General features: G+C 42.4%; 1 protein-coding gene across 1 annotated transcript in view; it reads right to left on the bottom strand.

Annotated features, from left to right (window-relative positions):
• The window catches only part of LOC106606387 (protein HID1), a 106,592-nt gene that overhangs the window by 6,736 nt on the left and 84,355 nt on the right, over positions 1-15,501 (bottom strand). The window contains exons 13-14 of the mRNA XM_045715702.1: positions 12,392-12,556; positions 5,829-6,065 (exon numbers count right to left, since the gene is read on the bottom strand). Of these exons, the coding sequence (XP_045571658.1) occupies positions 5,829-6,065; positions 12,392-12,556 (402 nt within the window). The remainder of the gene's footprint in view (positions 1-5,828; positions 6,066-12,391; positions 12,557-15,501) is intronic.

Raw genomic sequence — 15,501 nt, 5'->3', positions numbered from 1 at the left:
AATGTTGGTTTTAAAGATAATTTCCAGGGACTTACATATTCTGCAATGGAGCTGAGAGAAAATGTTGCAGTTTTAAAGTTAATTTGCTGCAATTCTAAACTCTTTGCCATGGAGTTACGTTTTAAATATAAATTCCTGAAATTCTATGCATTTTGCCATGGATAACGCTGTGTTATTTTGCTCAAACTTAATAACAAAATCAATATACTGTTAAATCCATTGTTTGTAGAATTTTCTATTGCCATGACTTTCTAGCTTTTATTTTTATATTCTAAAACTGTATATACAGTGCCTTGTGAAAGTATTCACCCCTTTAACATTTGTCCTATTTTGTTGCCTTACAACCTGGAATTAAAATAGATTTTTTGCAGTTTGTATCATTTGATTTACACAACATGCCTACCACTTTGAAGATGCAAAATATTTTTTCTTGTGAAACAAACAAGAAATAAGACAAAAAAAAATGAAAACTTGAGCGTGCATAACTATTCACACCCAGAGTCAATACTTTGTAGAGCCATATTTTCCAGCAATTACAGCTGCAAGTCTCTTGGGATATGTCTCTATAAGCTTGGCACATCTAGACACTGGGATTTTTGGCCATTCTTCAAGGCAAAACTGCTCCAGCTCCTTCAAGTTGGATGGGTTCCTGCTGGTGTACAGCAATCTTTAAGTCATACCACAGATTCTCAATTGGATTGAGGTCTGGGCTTTCACTAGGCCTGTCACGTCCTGACCAGTAAAAGGGGTTATTTGTCATTGTAGTTTGGTCAGGGCGTGGCAGGGGATGTTTGTTTTGGTGTTTTTGGTTTAGGTTCTATGTTTTCTATTTCTATGTTGGGTTTTTGGTAGGACCTCCAATTAGAGGCAGCTGGTTGTCGTTGTCTCTAATTGGAGGCCATATTTAGTTGAGGTTTGTTTCACTTGTGTTTTGTAGGTGGTTATTTCCTGTATAGTCTGTGCACCTTATGGGACTGTTTTGTCGTTTGTTTCTTTTGTTTAACTTGTTATGGATAGAGGGCAGTATTTTCACGGCCGGATAAAAAACGTAACCGACTTAATCTGATTATTACTCCTGCCCAGAAACTAGAATATGCATATAATTATTAGCTTTGGATAGAAAACACTCCAAAGTTTCTAAAACTGTTTGAATGGTGTCTGTGAGTATAACAGAACTCATTTGGCAGGCCAAAACCTGAGAAGATTCTAAACAGGAAGCGCCCTCTCTGACCATTTCTTGGCCTTCTTGATCATCTCTATCCAAAACAGGGGATCTCTGCTGTAACGTGACATTTTCTAACGCTCCCATTGGCTCTTAGAAGGCGCCAGAATGTTGAATGATGACTTTGCAGGCCATGGCTGAAAAACAGTAGCGCATTTGGTAAGTGGTCGATCTGAGAACAATGAGACTGGCGTGCGCGTGCACGAGACGACTCTATGTTTTCATTTTCAGTCTTTGAACGAAAACAACGACTCCCGGTCGGAATATTATCGCTTTTTTACTGCTTCGAAGTACAGTAATGGAATATTTTGAATTTTTTTGTCACGAAACGCGCCGGGCGCGTCACCATTCGTTACCCTTCGGATAGTGTCTTGAACGCACAACAAAACGCCGCTATTTGGATATAACTATGGATTATTTGGAACCAAACCAACATTTGTTATTGAAGTAGAAGTCCTGGGAGTGCATTCTGACGAAGAACAGCAAAGGTAATCCAATTTTTCTTATAGTAAATCTGAGTTTGGTGAGTACCAAAATTGGTGGGTGTCAAAATAGCTAGCCATGATGGCCGGGCTATCTACTCAGAATATTGCAAAATGTGCTTTCACCGAAAAGCTATTTTAAAATCGGACATAGCGATTGCATAAAGGAGTTCTGTATCTATAATTCTTAAAATAATTGTTATGTTTTTTGTGAACGTTTATCGTGAGTAATTTAGTAAATTCACCGGAAGTTTCGGTGGGAATGCTAGTTCTGAACGTCACATGCTAATGTAAAAAGCTGTTTTTTGATATAAATATGAACTTGATTGAACAAAACATGCATGTATTGTATAACATAATGTCCTAGGAGTGTCATCTGATGAAGATCATCAAAGGTTAGTGCTGCATTTAGCTGGGGTTTTGGTTTTTGTGACATTATATGCTAGCTTGAAAAATGGTCTGATTATTTCTGGCTGGGTACTCTCCTGACATAATCTAATGTTTTGCTTTCGTTGTAAAGCCTTTTTGAAATCGGACAATGTGGTTAGATAAAGGAGAGTCTTGTCTTTAAAATGGTGTAAAATAGTCATATGTTTGAAAAATGGAAGATTTTGGATTTTTGAGGAGTTTGTAATTCGCGCCACGCCCTATCATTGGATATTGAAGCGGTGTTCCGCAAGCGGAACATCTAGATGTAAGAGGTTAACAAGAATTTAAGCTTTCTGCCTATACAAAACATGCCTATATCCTGGAAAGTTTGCTGTTACTTACAACGTCATTCTAATCACATTAGCACACGTTAGCAACAACCGTCTCGGTATTGGGACAACGATCCCGTAGAGTAGGTGAACGGATGATCTCCGCATGTGTGGTTCCCACCGTGAAGCATGGAGGAGGAGGTGTAATGGTGTGGGGGTGCTTTGCTGGTGACACTGTCTGTGATTTATTTAGAATTCAAGGAACATTTAACCAGCATGGCTAGCACAGCATTCTGCAGTGATACGCTATCCCATCTCGTTTGCTTAGTGGGACTATTATTTGTTTTTTCAACAGGACAATGACACAACACACCTCCAGGCTGTGTAAGAGCTATTTGACCAAGAAGGAGAGTGATGGAGTGCTGCATCAGATGACCTGGCCTCCACAATCACCCAACCTCAACCCAATTGAGATGCTTTGGGATGAGTTGGACCGCAGAGGAAGGAAAAGCTGTCAAGTGCTCAGCATATGTGGGAACTCCTTCAAGACTGTTGGAAAAGCATTCCAGGTGAAGCTGGTTGAGAGAATGCCAAGAGTGTTTAAAGCTGTCATCAAGGCAAAGGGTGGCTACTTTGAATCATCTAAAATCTATTTTGATTTGTTTAACACTTTTTTGGTTACTACCTGATTCCATGTGTTATTTCATTCTTTTGATGTCTTCACTATTATTCTACAATGTAGAAAATAGTAAAAATAAAGAAAACTAGTTGAATGAGTAGGTGTGTCCAAACTTTTGACTGGTACTGTATATATATTTTTTACAATATGGACTTAAGTGTAATGAAAAAAGTGTTTCTATGGCAAAAATCCCTGGTTATACTTACAGTGCCTTCGAAAGTATTCAGACCCCTTGACTTTTCCCACATTTTGTTACGTTACAGCCTTATTCTAAAATTTATTAAATAAAGCAATTTCCTACACACAATACCCCATTATGACAAAGCAAAAGAAGGGAAAAAAAGGCCTCCTGAGTGGCGCACTGCATCACAGTGCTAGCTGTGTTACTAGAGATCCTGGTTCGAGTGCAGGCTCTGTCGCAGCCGGCCGCAACCGGGAGACCCATGGGGCTGCGCACAATTGTCCCAGCGTCATCCGGGTTAGGGGAGGGTTTGGCCGGCAGGGGTGTTCTTGTCCCATCGCGCACTAGAGACTCCTGTGGTGGGCACGCTGACACGGTCGCCAGGTGTACGGTGTTTCCTCCGACACATTGGTGTGGCTGGCTTCCGGGTTAAGCGGGCATTGTGTCAAGTAGCAGTGCGGCTTGGCTGGGTTGTGTTTCGGAGGACGCACGGCTCTCGACCTTCGCCTCTCCCGAGTCCGTACGAGAGTTGCAGCAATGGGACAAGACTGTAACTACCAATTGGATACCATGACATTGGGGAGAAAAAGGGGTAAAAAAAAATCATTAAAGAAATAAAATAAAACAGAAATACATTATTTACATAAGTATTCAGACCCTTTGCTATGAGACTCGGAATTGAGCTCAGTGTCAAGACTTCCACTGAAGTCGGTTCCTCTCCTTGTTCGGGCGGCGTTCGGCGGTTGACGTCATCGGTCTTCTAGCCATCGCCGATCCACCTTTCATTTTCCATTTGTTTTGTCTTGTTTTCCCACACACCTGGTTTACATTTCCCTCATTACTTGTCGTGTATTTAACCCTCTGTTCCCCCCATGTCTGTGTGTGAAATTGTTTGTTGTAAGTGCTTGTGCACATTTTGACTGGTGCGCGACGGGTTTAGTATCCATACTTTTGTATTTCTGGATGCCGTTGGTTTTGTTAATTAAACTGCTCCGGTTATTACCCAGTTCTGCTCTCCTGTGTCTGACTTCACTGCCACCAGTTACGCACCCCTTACACTCAGCTGTATCCTGTTTCCATTGATCATCCTTGAGATGTTCCTACAACTTGATTGGAGTCCACCTGTGTAAAATTCAATTGATTTGACATGATTTGGAAAGGCACACACTTGTCTATATAAGGTCCCACAGTTGACAGTGCATGTCAGAGCAAATATCAAGCCATGAGGTCGAAGGAATTGTCAGTAGAGTTCCAGAGACTGGATTGTGTCGAGGCACAGATCTGGGGAAGGGTACCAACACATTTCTACAGCATTGAAGGTCCCCAAGAACACAGTGGCCTCCATCATTCTTAAATGGAAGAAGTTTGGAACCACCAAAGACTCTTCCTAGAGCTGGCCACCCAGCCAAACTGAGCAATCGAGGGAGAAAGGGCCTGATCAGGGAGGTGACTAAGAACCCAATGGTCACTCTGACAGAGCTCTAGAGTTCCTCTGTGGAGATGGGAGAAGCTTCCAGATCGACAACCATCTCTGCAGCACTACACTAATTAGGTCTTTATGGTAGAGTGGCCAGACGGAAGCCACTCCTCAGTAAACGGCACACGACAGCCCGCTTGGCGTTTGCCAAAAGACACCAAAAGACTCTCAGACCATGAGAAACAAGATGCTCTGATCTGATGAAACCAAGATTGAACTCTTTGGCCTGAATACCAAGCATCACATCTGGTGGAAACCTGGCACCATCCCTACGGTGAAGCATGGTGGTGGCAGCTTCATGCTGTGGGGATGTTTTCCAGCGGCAGGATCTAGGAGACTAGTCAGGATCGAGGCAAAGATGAACGGAGAGATACTTGATGAAAACCTGCTCCAGAGCGCTTAGGACCTCAGACTGGGGTGAAGGTTCACCTTCCAACAGGACAATGACGCTAAGCAGCCAAGACAACGCAGGAGTGGCTTTGGGACAAGTCTCTGAATGTCCTTGAGTGGCCCAGCCACAGTCCGGACTTGAACCCGATCTAACATCTTTGGAGAGACCTGAAAATAGCTGTGCAGCAATGCTCCCCATTCAACCTGAAAGAGGCTTTGCTTTATCTTGGCCAGGTCGCAGTTGTAAATGAGAACTTGTTCTCAACTGGCCTACCTGATTAAATAAAGGTGAAATAAAAAAAGAATAATAAAATAAAAATAAAGCTTGAGAGGATCTACAGAGAAGAATGGGAGAAACTCCCCAAATACAGGTGTACCAAGCTTGTAGAGTCATACCCAAGAAGACTCGAGGCTGTAATCGCTGCCAAAGGTGTTTCAACTAAGTACTGAGTAAAGGGTCTGAATACTTATGTAAATGTAATATTTCATTTGAATTTTTTATAAATTTGCAAAAATTGATAAATACGTTTTTTTCTTTTTTATTATGGGGTATTGTGTGTAAATTGGTGAGAAAAAAAAGGATTTAATCAATTTTAGAATAAGGCTGTAACCTAACAAAATGTGGATAAAGTCAAGGGGTCTGAATACTTTCCGAAGGCACCGTATATAAGTTGTTATAGTTATAGATCGGTGGTGTACCTGGTATAGCGACCAGGCTGGTCTTCAGCGTTCCTGGCTCGGCGGGGACGGCCGGACGGGAACCCTCCATGGACACCGTCTCCTGGGAGCTGGTACGGGAGATGCCGGTGATGGCATCCGGTGACTTTCTCTTCCTCAGCAAGGCCGTCTGGATGGAGGAAGGGTCGGACGGCAGGTTGGCCAACTGATGGAACAAGTTGCGTTTGCGGATAATGGCGTAGACTAGGTTACAGTTTCCTGGAAGAAAATTGCAAATTTAAGAGCAAGGGATTATGAGGGTTACATTGATACGACACAGCAGCACATCAAAGGAAGGCAGTAAATAGTCCTTCTACTGACTGAACCCACAGAAAGTAAGAAACATATAAATAGACTAATTACAATTCCCTTTCATATTGTATTTATTTTTCCATGGAACAGTGAGGAATTAAAAAAAAGGGGTGGATCAGCTTAATATTGCGGAAAGAATATTGCTTCCATCAATATAATTGTCTGCATCATTTCCAATCCCCCATATATTTTTTGTGTAAATATATATATCCATACACGCATGCATACATATACACATATATACATACACATACCTATATAAACATACATACTTTTTTTAAGAATATACCTTTATTATTATTCCCCGCAAACCCTACCACCAATCCCCCAATTGGAGTAAACTAATAAACACTTCGGCTTTTACCTTCAATTTATTCATCTGATACACATTTTACAGACACAGTCTATTTTACAATAGTTCTTTTTTGTTTGTTTTTAGTCCTTCCTCTATTTCGGATGTCCATCCAGTTTGATTTCTATTTGTAACTGTGCTATTTCACAAAAGTTCTGAACCTATATACATTTTACAGACCCCGTATGTTTTACATTGTTTATCCTGTTATTAGTCCCACCCTTCAGCTCCATTCAACCCCTCCCATCTATCTCTCAACATCATCCATTTCGGATTTCTATTTGCCATATATTTTTCAACTGTGCTGTGATGCTTCACAAAACAATTGAACCTTTCTATTCTCATAGCTTCTACAGATTGTAAATTAAAAATAAACATTTTTGCTAAAATAATTATTATATTATTGATTGATTGACTGTGGCTTTTCAAATCACCCAGTATTGCTATCTGCAGCGTTAGTTCTAGGCAAATGTTGCAATTCTTCAGCCATTCCTGGACCTGTGACCAAAAACGAGCTACATATGGACAATACCAAAATAAATGATCTAATGACTCTGCCTCCTCACAGCAGAATCTGCAGAGCTGGGAAGATTGTATCCCCCATATATATAACATTCTATTAGTTGCAAGAATTTTGTATAGTAATTTAAATTGAAAAATTCGAAGTTTTGAATCCGCCGTTGTTTTGCGTATCAATTCATAAACCATATGCCATGGAATGGGTACGTCGAAAATCTCTTCCCAACTATTTTGCAATTTATATGGCACAGCTGTCAGTTTTTTGGTCCTTAAATGAAATTGGTATATGTTTTTATTTATCACACTTTTCTTTAACCATTTATGTTCTTTAATACAGGGCCGACATACAAGTTCCTTACTTTTTTCCACTTCTACTTGCCTCTTCCATTTTTGTGGTAATGCTGCAATTAATTGGTTGTAATTTTGGGTAGAGCAGACATTTCCATATGGCTGTGTTAGTTGCATGTGTGACATCACTCCACCAGTCCTATTTATAATATCATTCACTAAAATTATACCTTTTTTTTAAATGTCTTTGAAAAATACAGTTTTTTTATCAATTACTATATTTGAATTTAACCACAATATTTGTTGTATTGTTTGTTCTGTCTTTTCAGGTGGGTTAAACTGAAATTGCAACCAACTTTTTAAGGCTTGTTTAAAAATAAAGATATTTTGGAGATTATTTCCTTTTCAAACAACTGAAAGTGGGCAGGTGTAATCTGAAAAAAGGGAAAAAGGCCCTTCTTGAAGATAGGATGAGACATTCGTACCAATTTACTAGAAAACCAGTTTGGATTTAAGTATAACTTTGGTATGACTGATGCCTTTAGTGAGAGGATTAATTCTTTAATATTTAATAATTTCTGCCCTCCGAATTCATATTCACTATATAAATAGGCCATTTTAATTTTATCTGGCTTGCCATTCCAAATAAAATTGAATATTTTTTGTTCATATAATTTAAAAAGCAGGTCACTAGGTGTAGGCAAAACCATAAGCAAAGAGGTAAACTGTGATATGACTAAAGAGTTAATCAGGGTGATTTTTCCACAAATAGACAGGTATTTTCCTTTCCATGGTAGCAAGATCGTAATATAGTACACTTATCATAATTTGGTTTTAATCCAGAAAGGATAGCAAAAGTATCTAGATCCTCTATGAGGCCGTGGAGAGACTCTAATTGTGGTTTTAGAAGAAAACATGAATCATTGGCGTACAATGACACCTTAGTTTTTAAACCACGGTTTTCTAATCCCTCAATATTATTGTTTGATCTAATCTTAACAGCTAACATTTCGATGGCAATAATAAATAGATATGCCGATAGTGGACAACCTTGTTTTACTCCTCTAGATATTTTTAAACTTTCTGAGATGTAGCCATTATTTACTATTTTACACCTAGGGTTACTATACATAACTTTAACCCATTTTATAAGAGATTCCCCAAAATTGAAATATTCTAGGCATTTATATATAAACTCCAGTCGTACTTTATCAAAAGCCTTTTCAAAATCAGCTATGAAAACCAGGCCTGGTGTCCCCGATATTTCATAGTATTCTATTGTTTCCAGTACTTGTCTTATATTATCTCCAATGTATTGTCCATGTAAAAAACCTGTGTGATAAGGATGAATAATATCTGACAATACTTTTTTAATTCTATGCGCCAAGCATTTTGCTAGGATTTCTGCATCACAACACTGAAGTGTAAGAGGTCTCCAATTTTTTAAGTGGACTGGATCTTTATATATACCACTTGGGTCCTGTTTCAGTAATAATGATATCAGACCTTCTTGTTGCGTGTCTGATAATCTACCATTTATATAGGAGTGGTTAAAACATGCTAATAATGGTCCTTTGAGTATATCAAAAAAAGTTTTGTATACTTCCACTGGTATGCCATCCAGCCCTGGGGTTCTCCCATCCTTAAAGGCCCCAATTGCATCAAACAGTTCCTCCTCTGTAATTTGGCCTTCACATGAGTCTTTCTGTACAGATGTTAATTTTACATTATTATTAGGAAAAAATCCATACAATTAGTTTCAGTTAGTGGAGATGGAAGAGCCTGAAACGAAAACATATTCTTAAAGTACTTTACTTCCTCTTTCAAAATATCATTTGGTGAATCATGTGTGACTCCATCATTTGTAACAAGTTTTAATAAACATTTTTGGGTAGTATTTCTATATTGAAGATTGAAAAAGAATGGTGCATTTTCCCCCATATTCCATCCAGTTCGCTTTATTTTTTATAATATACTGCTCAAAAAAATAAAGGGAACACTAAAATAACATATCCTAGATCTGAATGAATGAAATAATCTTATTAAATACTTTTTTCTTTACATAGTTGAATGTGCTGACAACAAAATCACACAAAAAGAATCAATGGAAATCCAATTTATCAACCCATGGAGGTCTGGATTTGGAGTCACACTCAAAATTAAAGTGGAAAACCACACTACAGGCTGATCCAACTTTGATGTAATGTCCTTAAAACAAGTCAAAATGAGGCTCAGTAGTGTGTGTGGCCTCCACGTGCCTGTATGACCTCCCTACAACGCCTGGGCATGCTCCTGATGAGGTGGCGGATGGTCTCCTGAGGGATCTCCTCCCAGACCTGGACTAAAGCATCCGCCAACTCCTGGACAGTCTGTGGTGCAACGTGGCGTTGGTGGATGGAGCGAGACATGATGTCCCAGATGTGCTCAATTGGATTCAGGTCTGGGGAACGAGCGGGCCAGTCCATAGCATCAATGCCTTCCTCTTGCAGGAACTGCTGACACACTCCAGCCACATGAGGTCTAGTATTGTCTTGCATTAGGAGGAACCCAGGGCCAACCGCACCAGCATATGGTCTCACAAGGGGTCTGAGGATCTCATCTCGGTACCTAATGGCAGTCAGGCTACCTCTGGCGAGCACATGGAGGGCTGTGCGGCCTCCCAAAGAAATGCCACCCCACACCATGACTGACCCACCGCCAAACCGGTCATGCTGGAGGATGTTGCAGGCAGCAGAACATTCTCCACGGCGTCTCCAGACTCTGTCACGTCTGTCACGTGCTCAGTGTGAACCTGCTTCATCTGTGAAGAGCACAGGGCGCCAGTGGCGAATTTGACAATCTTGGTGTTCTCTGGCAAATGCCAAACGTCCTGCACGGTGTTGGGCTGTAAGCACAACCCCCACCTGTGGACGTCGGGCCCTCATACCACCCTCATGGAGTCTGTTTCTGACCGTTTGAGCAGACACATGCACATTTGTGGCCTGCTGGAGGTCATTTTGCAGGGCTCTGGCAGTGCTCCTCCTGCTCCTCCTTGCACAAAGGCAGAGGTAGCGGTCCTGCTGCTGGGTTGTTGCCCTCCTACGGCCTCCTCCACATCTCCTGATGTACTGGCCTGTCTCCTGGTAGCGCCTCCATGCTCTGGACACTACGCTGACAGACACTGCAAACCTTCTTGCCACAGCTCGCATTGATGTGCCATCCTGGATGAGCTGCACTACCTGAGCCACTTGTGCGGGTTGTAGACTCCGTCTCATGTTACCACTAGAGTGAAAGCACCGCCAGCATTCAAAAGTGACCAAAACATCAGCCAGGAAGCATAGGAACTGAGAAGTGGACTGTGGTCACCACTGCAGAACCACTCCTTTATTGGGGGTGTCTTGCTAATTGCCTATAATTTCCACCTGTTGTCTATTCCATTTGCACAACAGCATGTGAAATGTATTGTCAATCAGTGTTGCTTCCTAAGTGGACAGTTTGATTTCACAGAAGTGTGATTGACTTGGAGTTACATTGTGTTGTTTAAGTGTTCCCTTTATTTTTTTGAGCAGTGTATATTACACTGGATCTTTCTTGAATAAGTTCCTCCATTTCTTTTTGTTTTTCCTCTAACTTATTCTTCGCCTCTATAGTACCGTTTTGTTAGTCCTTCAATTTCCTTTGTTAATATGGACTCTTTTGATCTAAATTGCTTTTGTTTTATAGATGAGTACTGAATTGCATGGCCTCTAAAGGCACACTTAAAAGTGTCCCATACAATAAGGGGATCTGCTGTACCTATGTTATGTCTGAAAAAGTCAGTTATAAATTCTTCTGTCCTAGTTCTAAACAATTTATCATCTAGTAGGCTTTGATCAAATTTCCAATATCGTCGCCCACGTGGAAATTCTGTAAGAGTAATATATATGCCAATTATGTGATGATCCGACCGCATTCTGTCCCCTATCAACACTTTTTAACTTTTGGTGCCAGAGAGAATGGCATAAGAAAGTAGTCAAGACGACTAGCTTGATTAAGCCTCCGCCATGTATATCTCACTAGGTCAGGGTATTTAAGTCTCCATATATCCACTAATTCCAATATATCCATGACATTCATGATTTCCTTAAGAGCCTGAGGGTGACAATTTGTAGTGTGATTTCCTTTCCGGTCCATAGAAGTATTTAAGACCGTATTAAAATATCCCACCATAATAATAGAGTCTAGTGTTGCTTGTAGAGTTGATAAATTCTTATATATATTTTCAAAGAAGCTTGGACCGTATAGGTTAATAAGCCATATCTGTTTATTGTCCAATAACATATTTAAAATAATCCATCTACCTTGATAATCTGTTTGGACAATTTGCACATTTGGATCAAAATGGCTGTTAATTAATACCATCACCCCTTTTGAATTTCTTTGCCCATGGGAGAAATATATTTCGCCCCCCCAGTTCTTTTTCCACAAAACGTCATCTAAAATTGTTGAATGAGTTTCCTGTAAACATAGATATTATATTCCTTCTCTTTTAGCCAGGTAAATACTGACTGTCTTTTCTTATTATCTGCTAGGCCATTACAATTGTAACTGGCTATACTTATTTCACCACTTACCATAATGAGACACAACTTTAAATTCTATTTATGAAAATATATGTTTGTAAACGTACCATTAAAAAGTAACATGATGATTGAGTGTCTATATAGCTGTACCATGATATTTGCATTGCTACTAAGTAAACCTCCAATTGGTCCCTACTATTCCACCCGCTAAAAGCCTTCCTCATTCCTAGTTGGGTTGTCATCCCAATGCCCGGCAGACCACCCCTGATCCCCCGTATCCCATAGCCCTGAACAGACTGGGATCCACAGTGAGGAATTGAGAGCCGGAGATAGATTATAGAGGGGCCCAGGTAGGAGAGTGGCAGAGACAGGCTTAAACCCCCGTCGCTAGCCGGTATCTGTGGTCCGGAGTCGGCAGCAATACCAACAGACCAGACTCCGGCAGGACTACATACAGTCCTATGCTATTCTACGGAGTCAGACATGTAACCTGTTCTGAGAGCAGCAGGCTGGGTAAACACTGATCCTCTCACCATCAAACTGGTACTGGATGATGTTGTTGAAGGCCTCCAGCAGGAAGAAGACAAGATGGTAGTTCTGGGAGGCGGAGAAGAGGAACCAGTTGGTGGAGAAGGCTTCCAAGAGGTGGAGCAGCTTGTTAGCTGCCACCATGGACAGACTCTTCAGGTAGGGAGACACTGTGGAGGAGAGGGAGGAGGAGTCATTCAGGTAGGGAGACACTGTGGAGGAGAGGGAGGAGGAGTCATTCAGGTAGGGAGACACTGTGGAGGAGAGGGAGGAGGAGTCATTCAGGTAGGGAGACACTGTGGAGGAGAGGGAGGAGGAGTCATTCAGGTAGGGAGACACTGTGGAGGAGAGGGAGGAGGAGTCATTCAGGTAGGGAGACATAAGGAAGTGACGCAGAGGAAGTAGAGCCGGATGCCTCGTCCGGATCCGCAGAAGGCGAGTAGGAAAGCTGCCGTTACCGTCAATATTACTCGCCAACGTGCAATCATTGGACAATAAACTAGACGAGGTACGATCCTGAATATCCTACCAACGGGACATCAAAAACTGTAATATCCTATGTTTCACAGAATCGTGGCTGAATGACGACATGGATATTCAGCTAGCGGGATACACGCTGCACCGGCAAGACAGTGACTGTCCGCACACTCCGGTAATGGGGGGCTGGTGTACGAAATCTAAAGAAGTCTCTAGATTTTGCTCGCCTGAAGAAGAGTATATTGTGATAAATTGCAGGCCACACTACTTGCCTAGAGAGTTCTCAGCTATACTTTTTGTGGCTGTTTATTTACCACCACAATCAGATGCGGGCACTAAGACTGCACTCAGTTAGCTGTAAAAGGAAATAAGCAAACAGGAAACCCCTCACCCAGAGGCGGCGCTCCTAGTGGCCGGAGACTTTAATGCAGGGAAACTTAAATCAGTTCTACCAATTCTCTATCAACATGTTAAATGTGCAACCAGAGGGAAAAAAATTCTAGATCACCTGTACTCCACACACAGAGACGCGTACAAAGCTCTCCCTTGCCCTCCATTTGGTAAATCCGACCACAACTCTATCCTCCTGATTCCTGCTTACAAGCAAAAATTCAAGCAGGAAGCACCAGTGACTCGGTCTATAGAAAAATGGTCAGATGATGCAGATGCTAAACTACTGGACTGTTTTGCTATCACAGACTGGAACATTTTCCGGGATTCTTCTGATGACATTGAGGAATACACCACATCAGTCACTGGCTTTATCAATAAGTGCATTGAGGACGTCGTCCCCACAGTGACTGTACGTACATACCCCAACCAGAAGCCATGGATTACAGGCAACATTCGCACTGAGCTAAAGGGTAGAGCTGCTGCTTTCAAGGTGCGGGACTCTAACCCGGAAGCTTACAAGAAATCCCGCTATGCCCTGCGACGAACCATCAAACAGGCAAAGCGTCAATACAGGGCTAAGATTGAATCATACTACACCGGCTCCGACGCTCGTCTTATGTGGCAGGGCTTGCAAACTATTACAGACTACAAAGGGAAGCACAGCCACGAGCTGCCCAGTGACACGAGCCTACCAGACAAGCTAAATCACTTCTATGCTCGCTTCGAGGCAAGCAACACTGAGGCATGCATGAGAGCATCAGCTGTTCCGGACGACTGTGTGATCACGCTCTCCGTAGCCAACGTGAGTAAGACGTTTAAACAGGTCAACATACACAAGGCTGCAGGGCCAGACGGATTACCAGGACGTGTGCTCCGGGCATGTGCTGACCAACTGGCAGGTGTCTTCACTGACATTTTCAACATGTCCCTGATTGAGTCTGTAATACCAACATGCTTCAAGCAGACCACCATAGTCCCTGTGCCCAAGAACACAAAGGCAACCTGCCTAAATGACTACAGACCCGTAGCACTCACGTCTGTAGCCATGAAGTGCTTTGAAAGGCTGGTCATGGCTCACATCAACACCATTATCCCAGAAACCCTAGACCCACTCCAATTTGCATACAGATCCACAGATGATGCAATCTCTATTGCACTCCACACTGCCCTTTCCCACCTGGACAAAAGGAACACCTATGTGTGAATGCTATTCATTGACTACAGCTCAGCGTTCAACACCATAGTACCCTCAAAGCTCATCACTAAGCTAAGGAACCTGGGACTAAACACCTCCCTCTGCAACTGGATCCTTGACTTCCTGACGGGTCGCCCCCAGGTGGTGAGGGTAGGTAGCAACACATCTGCCACACTGATCCTTAACACTGCAGCTCCCCAGGGGTGCATGCTCAGTCCCCTCCTGTACTCCCTGTTCACCCACAACTGCATGGCCAGGCACGAGTCGAACATCATCATTAAGTTTGCAGATGACACAACAGTGGTAGGCCTGATCACCGACAACGACGAGACAGCCTATAGGGAGGAGGTCAGAGACCTGGCCTGGTGGTGCCAGAATAACAACCTATCCCTCAACGTAACCAAGACTAAGGAGATGATTGTGGACTACAGGAAAAGGAGCACCGAGCATGTCCCCATTCTCATCGACGGGGCTGTAGTGGAGCAGGTTGAGAGCTTCAAATTCCTTAGTGTCCACATCAACAACAAACTAGAATAGTCCAAAGACACCAAGACAGTCGTGAAGAGGGCACGACAAAGCCTATTCCCCCTCAGGAAACTAAAAAGATTTGGCATGGGTCCTGAGATCCTCAAAAGGTTCTACAGCTGCAACATCGAGAGCATCCTGACCGGTTGCATCACTGCCTGGTACGGCAATTGCTCGGCCTCTGACTGCAAGGCACTTCAGAGGGTAGTGCGTACGGCCCAATACATCACTGGGGCAAAGCTGCCTGCCATCCAGGACCTCTACACCAGGCGGTGTCAGAGGAAAACCCTAAAAATTGTCAAAGACCCCAGTCACCCCAGTCATAGACTGTTCTCTCTACTACCGCATGGCAAGCGGTACCGGAGTACCAAGTCTAGGACAAAAAGGCTTCTCAACAATTTTTACCCCCAAGCCATAAGACTTCTGAACAGGTAACCAATGGTTACCCAGACTATTTGCATTGTGTGCCCCCCCAACCCCTCTTTTACGCTGCTGCTACTCTCTGTTGATCTTATATGTATAGTC

Source organism: Salmo salar, chromosome ssa03, assembly GCF_905237065.1.
Source record: "Salmo salar chromosome ssa03, Ssal_v3.1, whole genome shotgun sequence".
NCBI lineage: Eukaryota > Metazoa > Chordata > Actinopteri > Salmoniformes > Salmonidae > Salmo > Salmo salar.
Note: the sequence above shows the minus strand (reverse complement) of the source record. Positions and strands in the feature narration are given on the sequence as shown.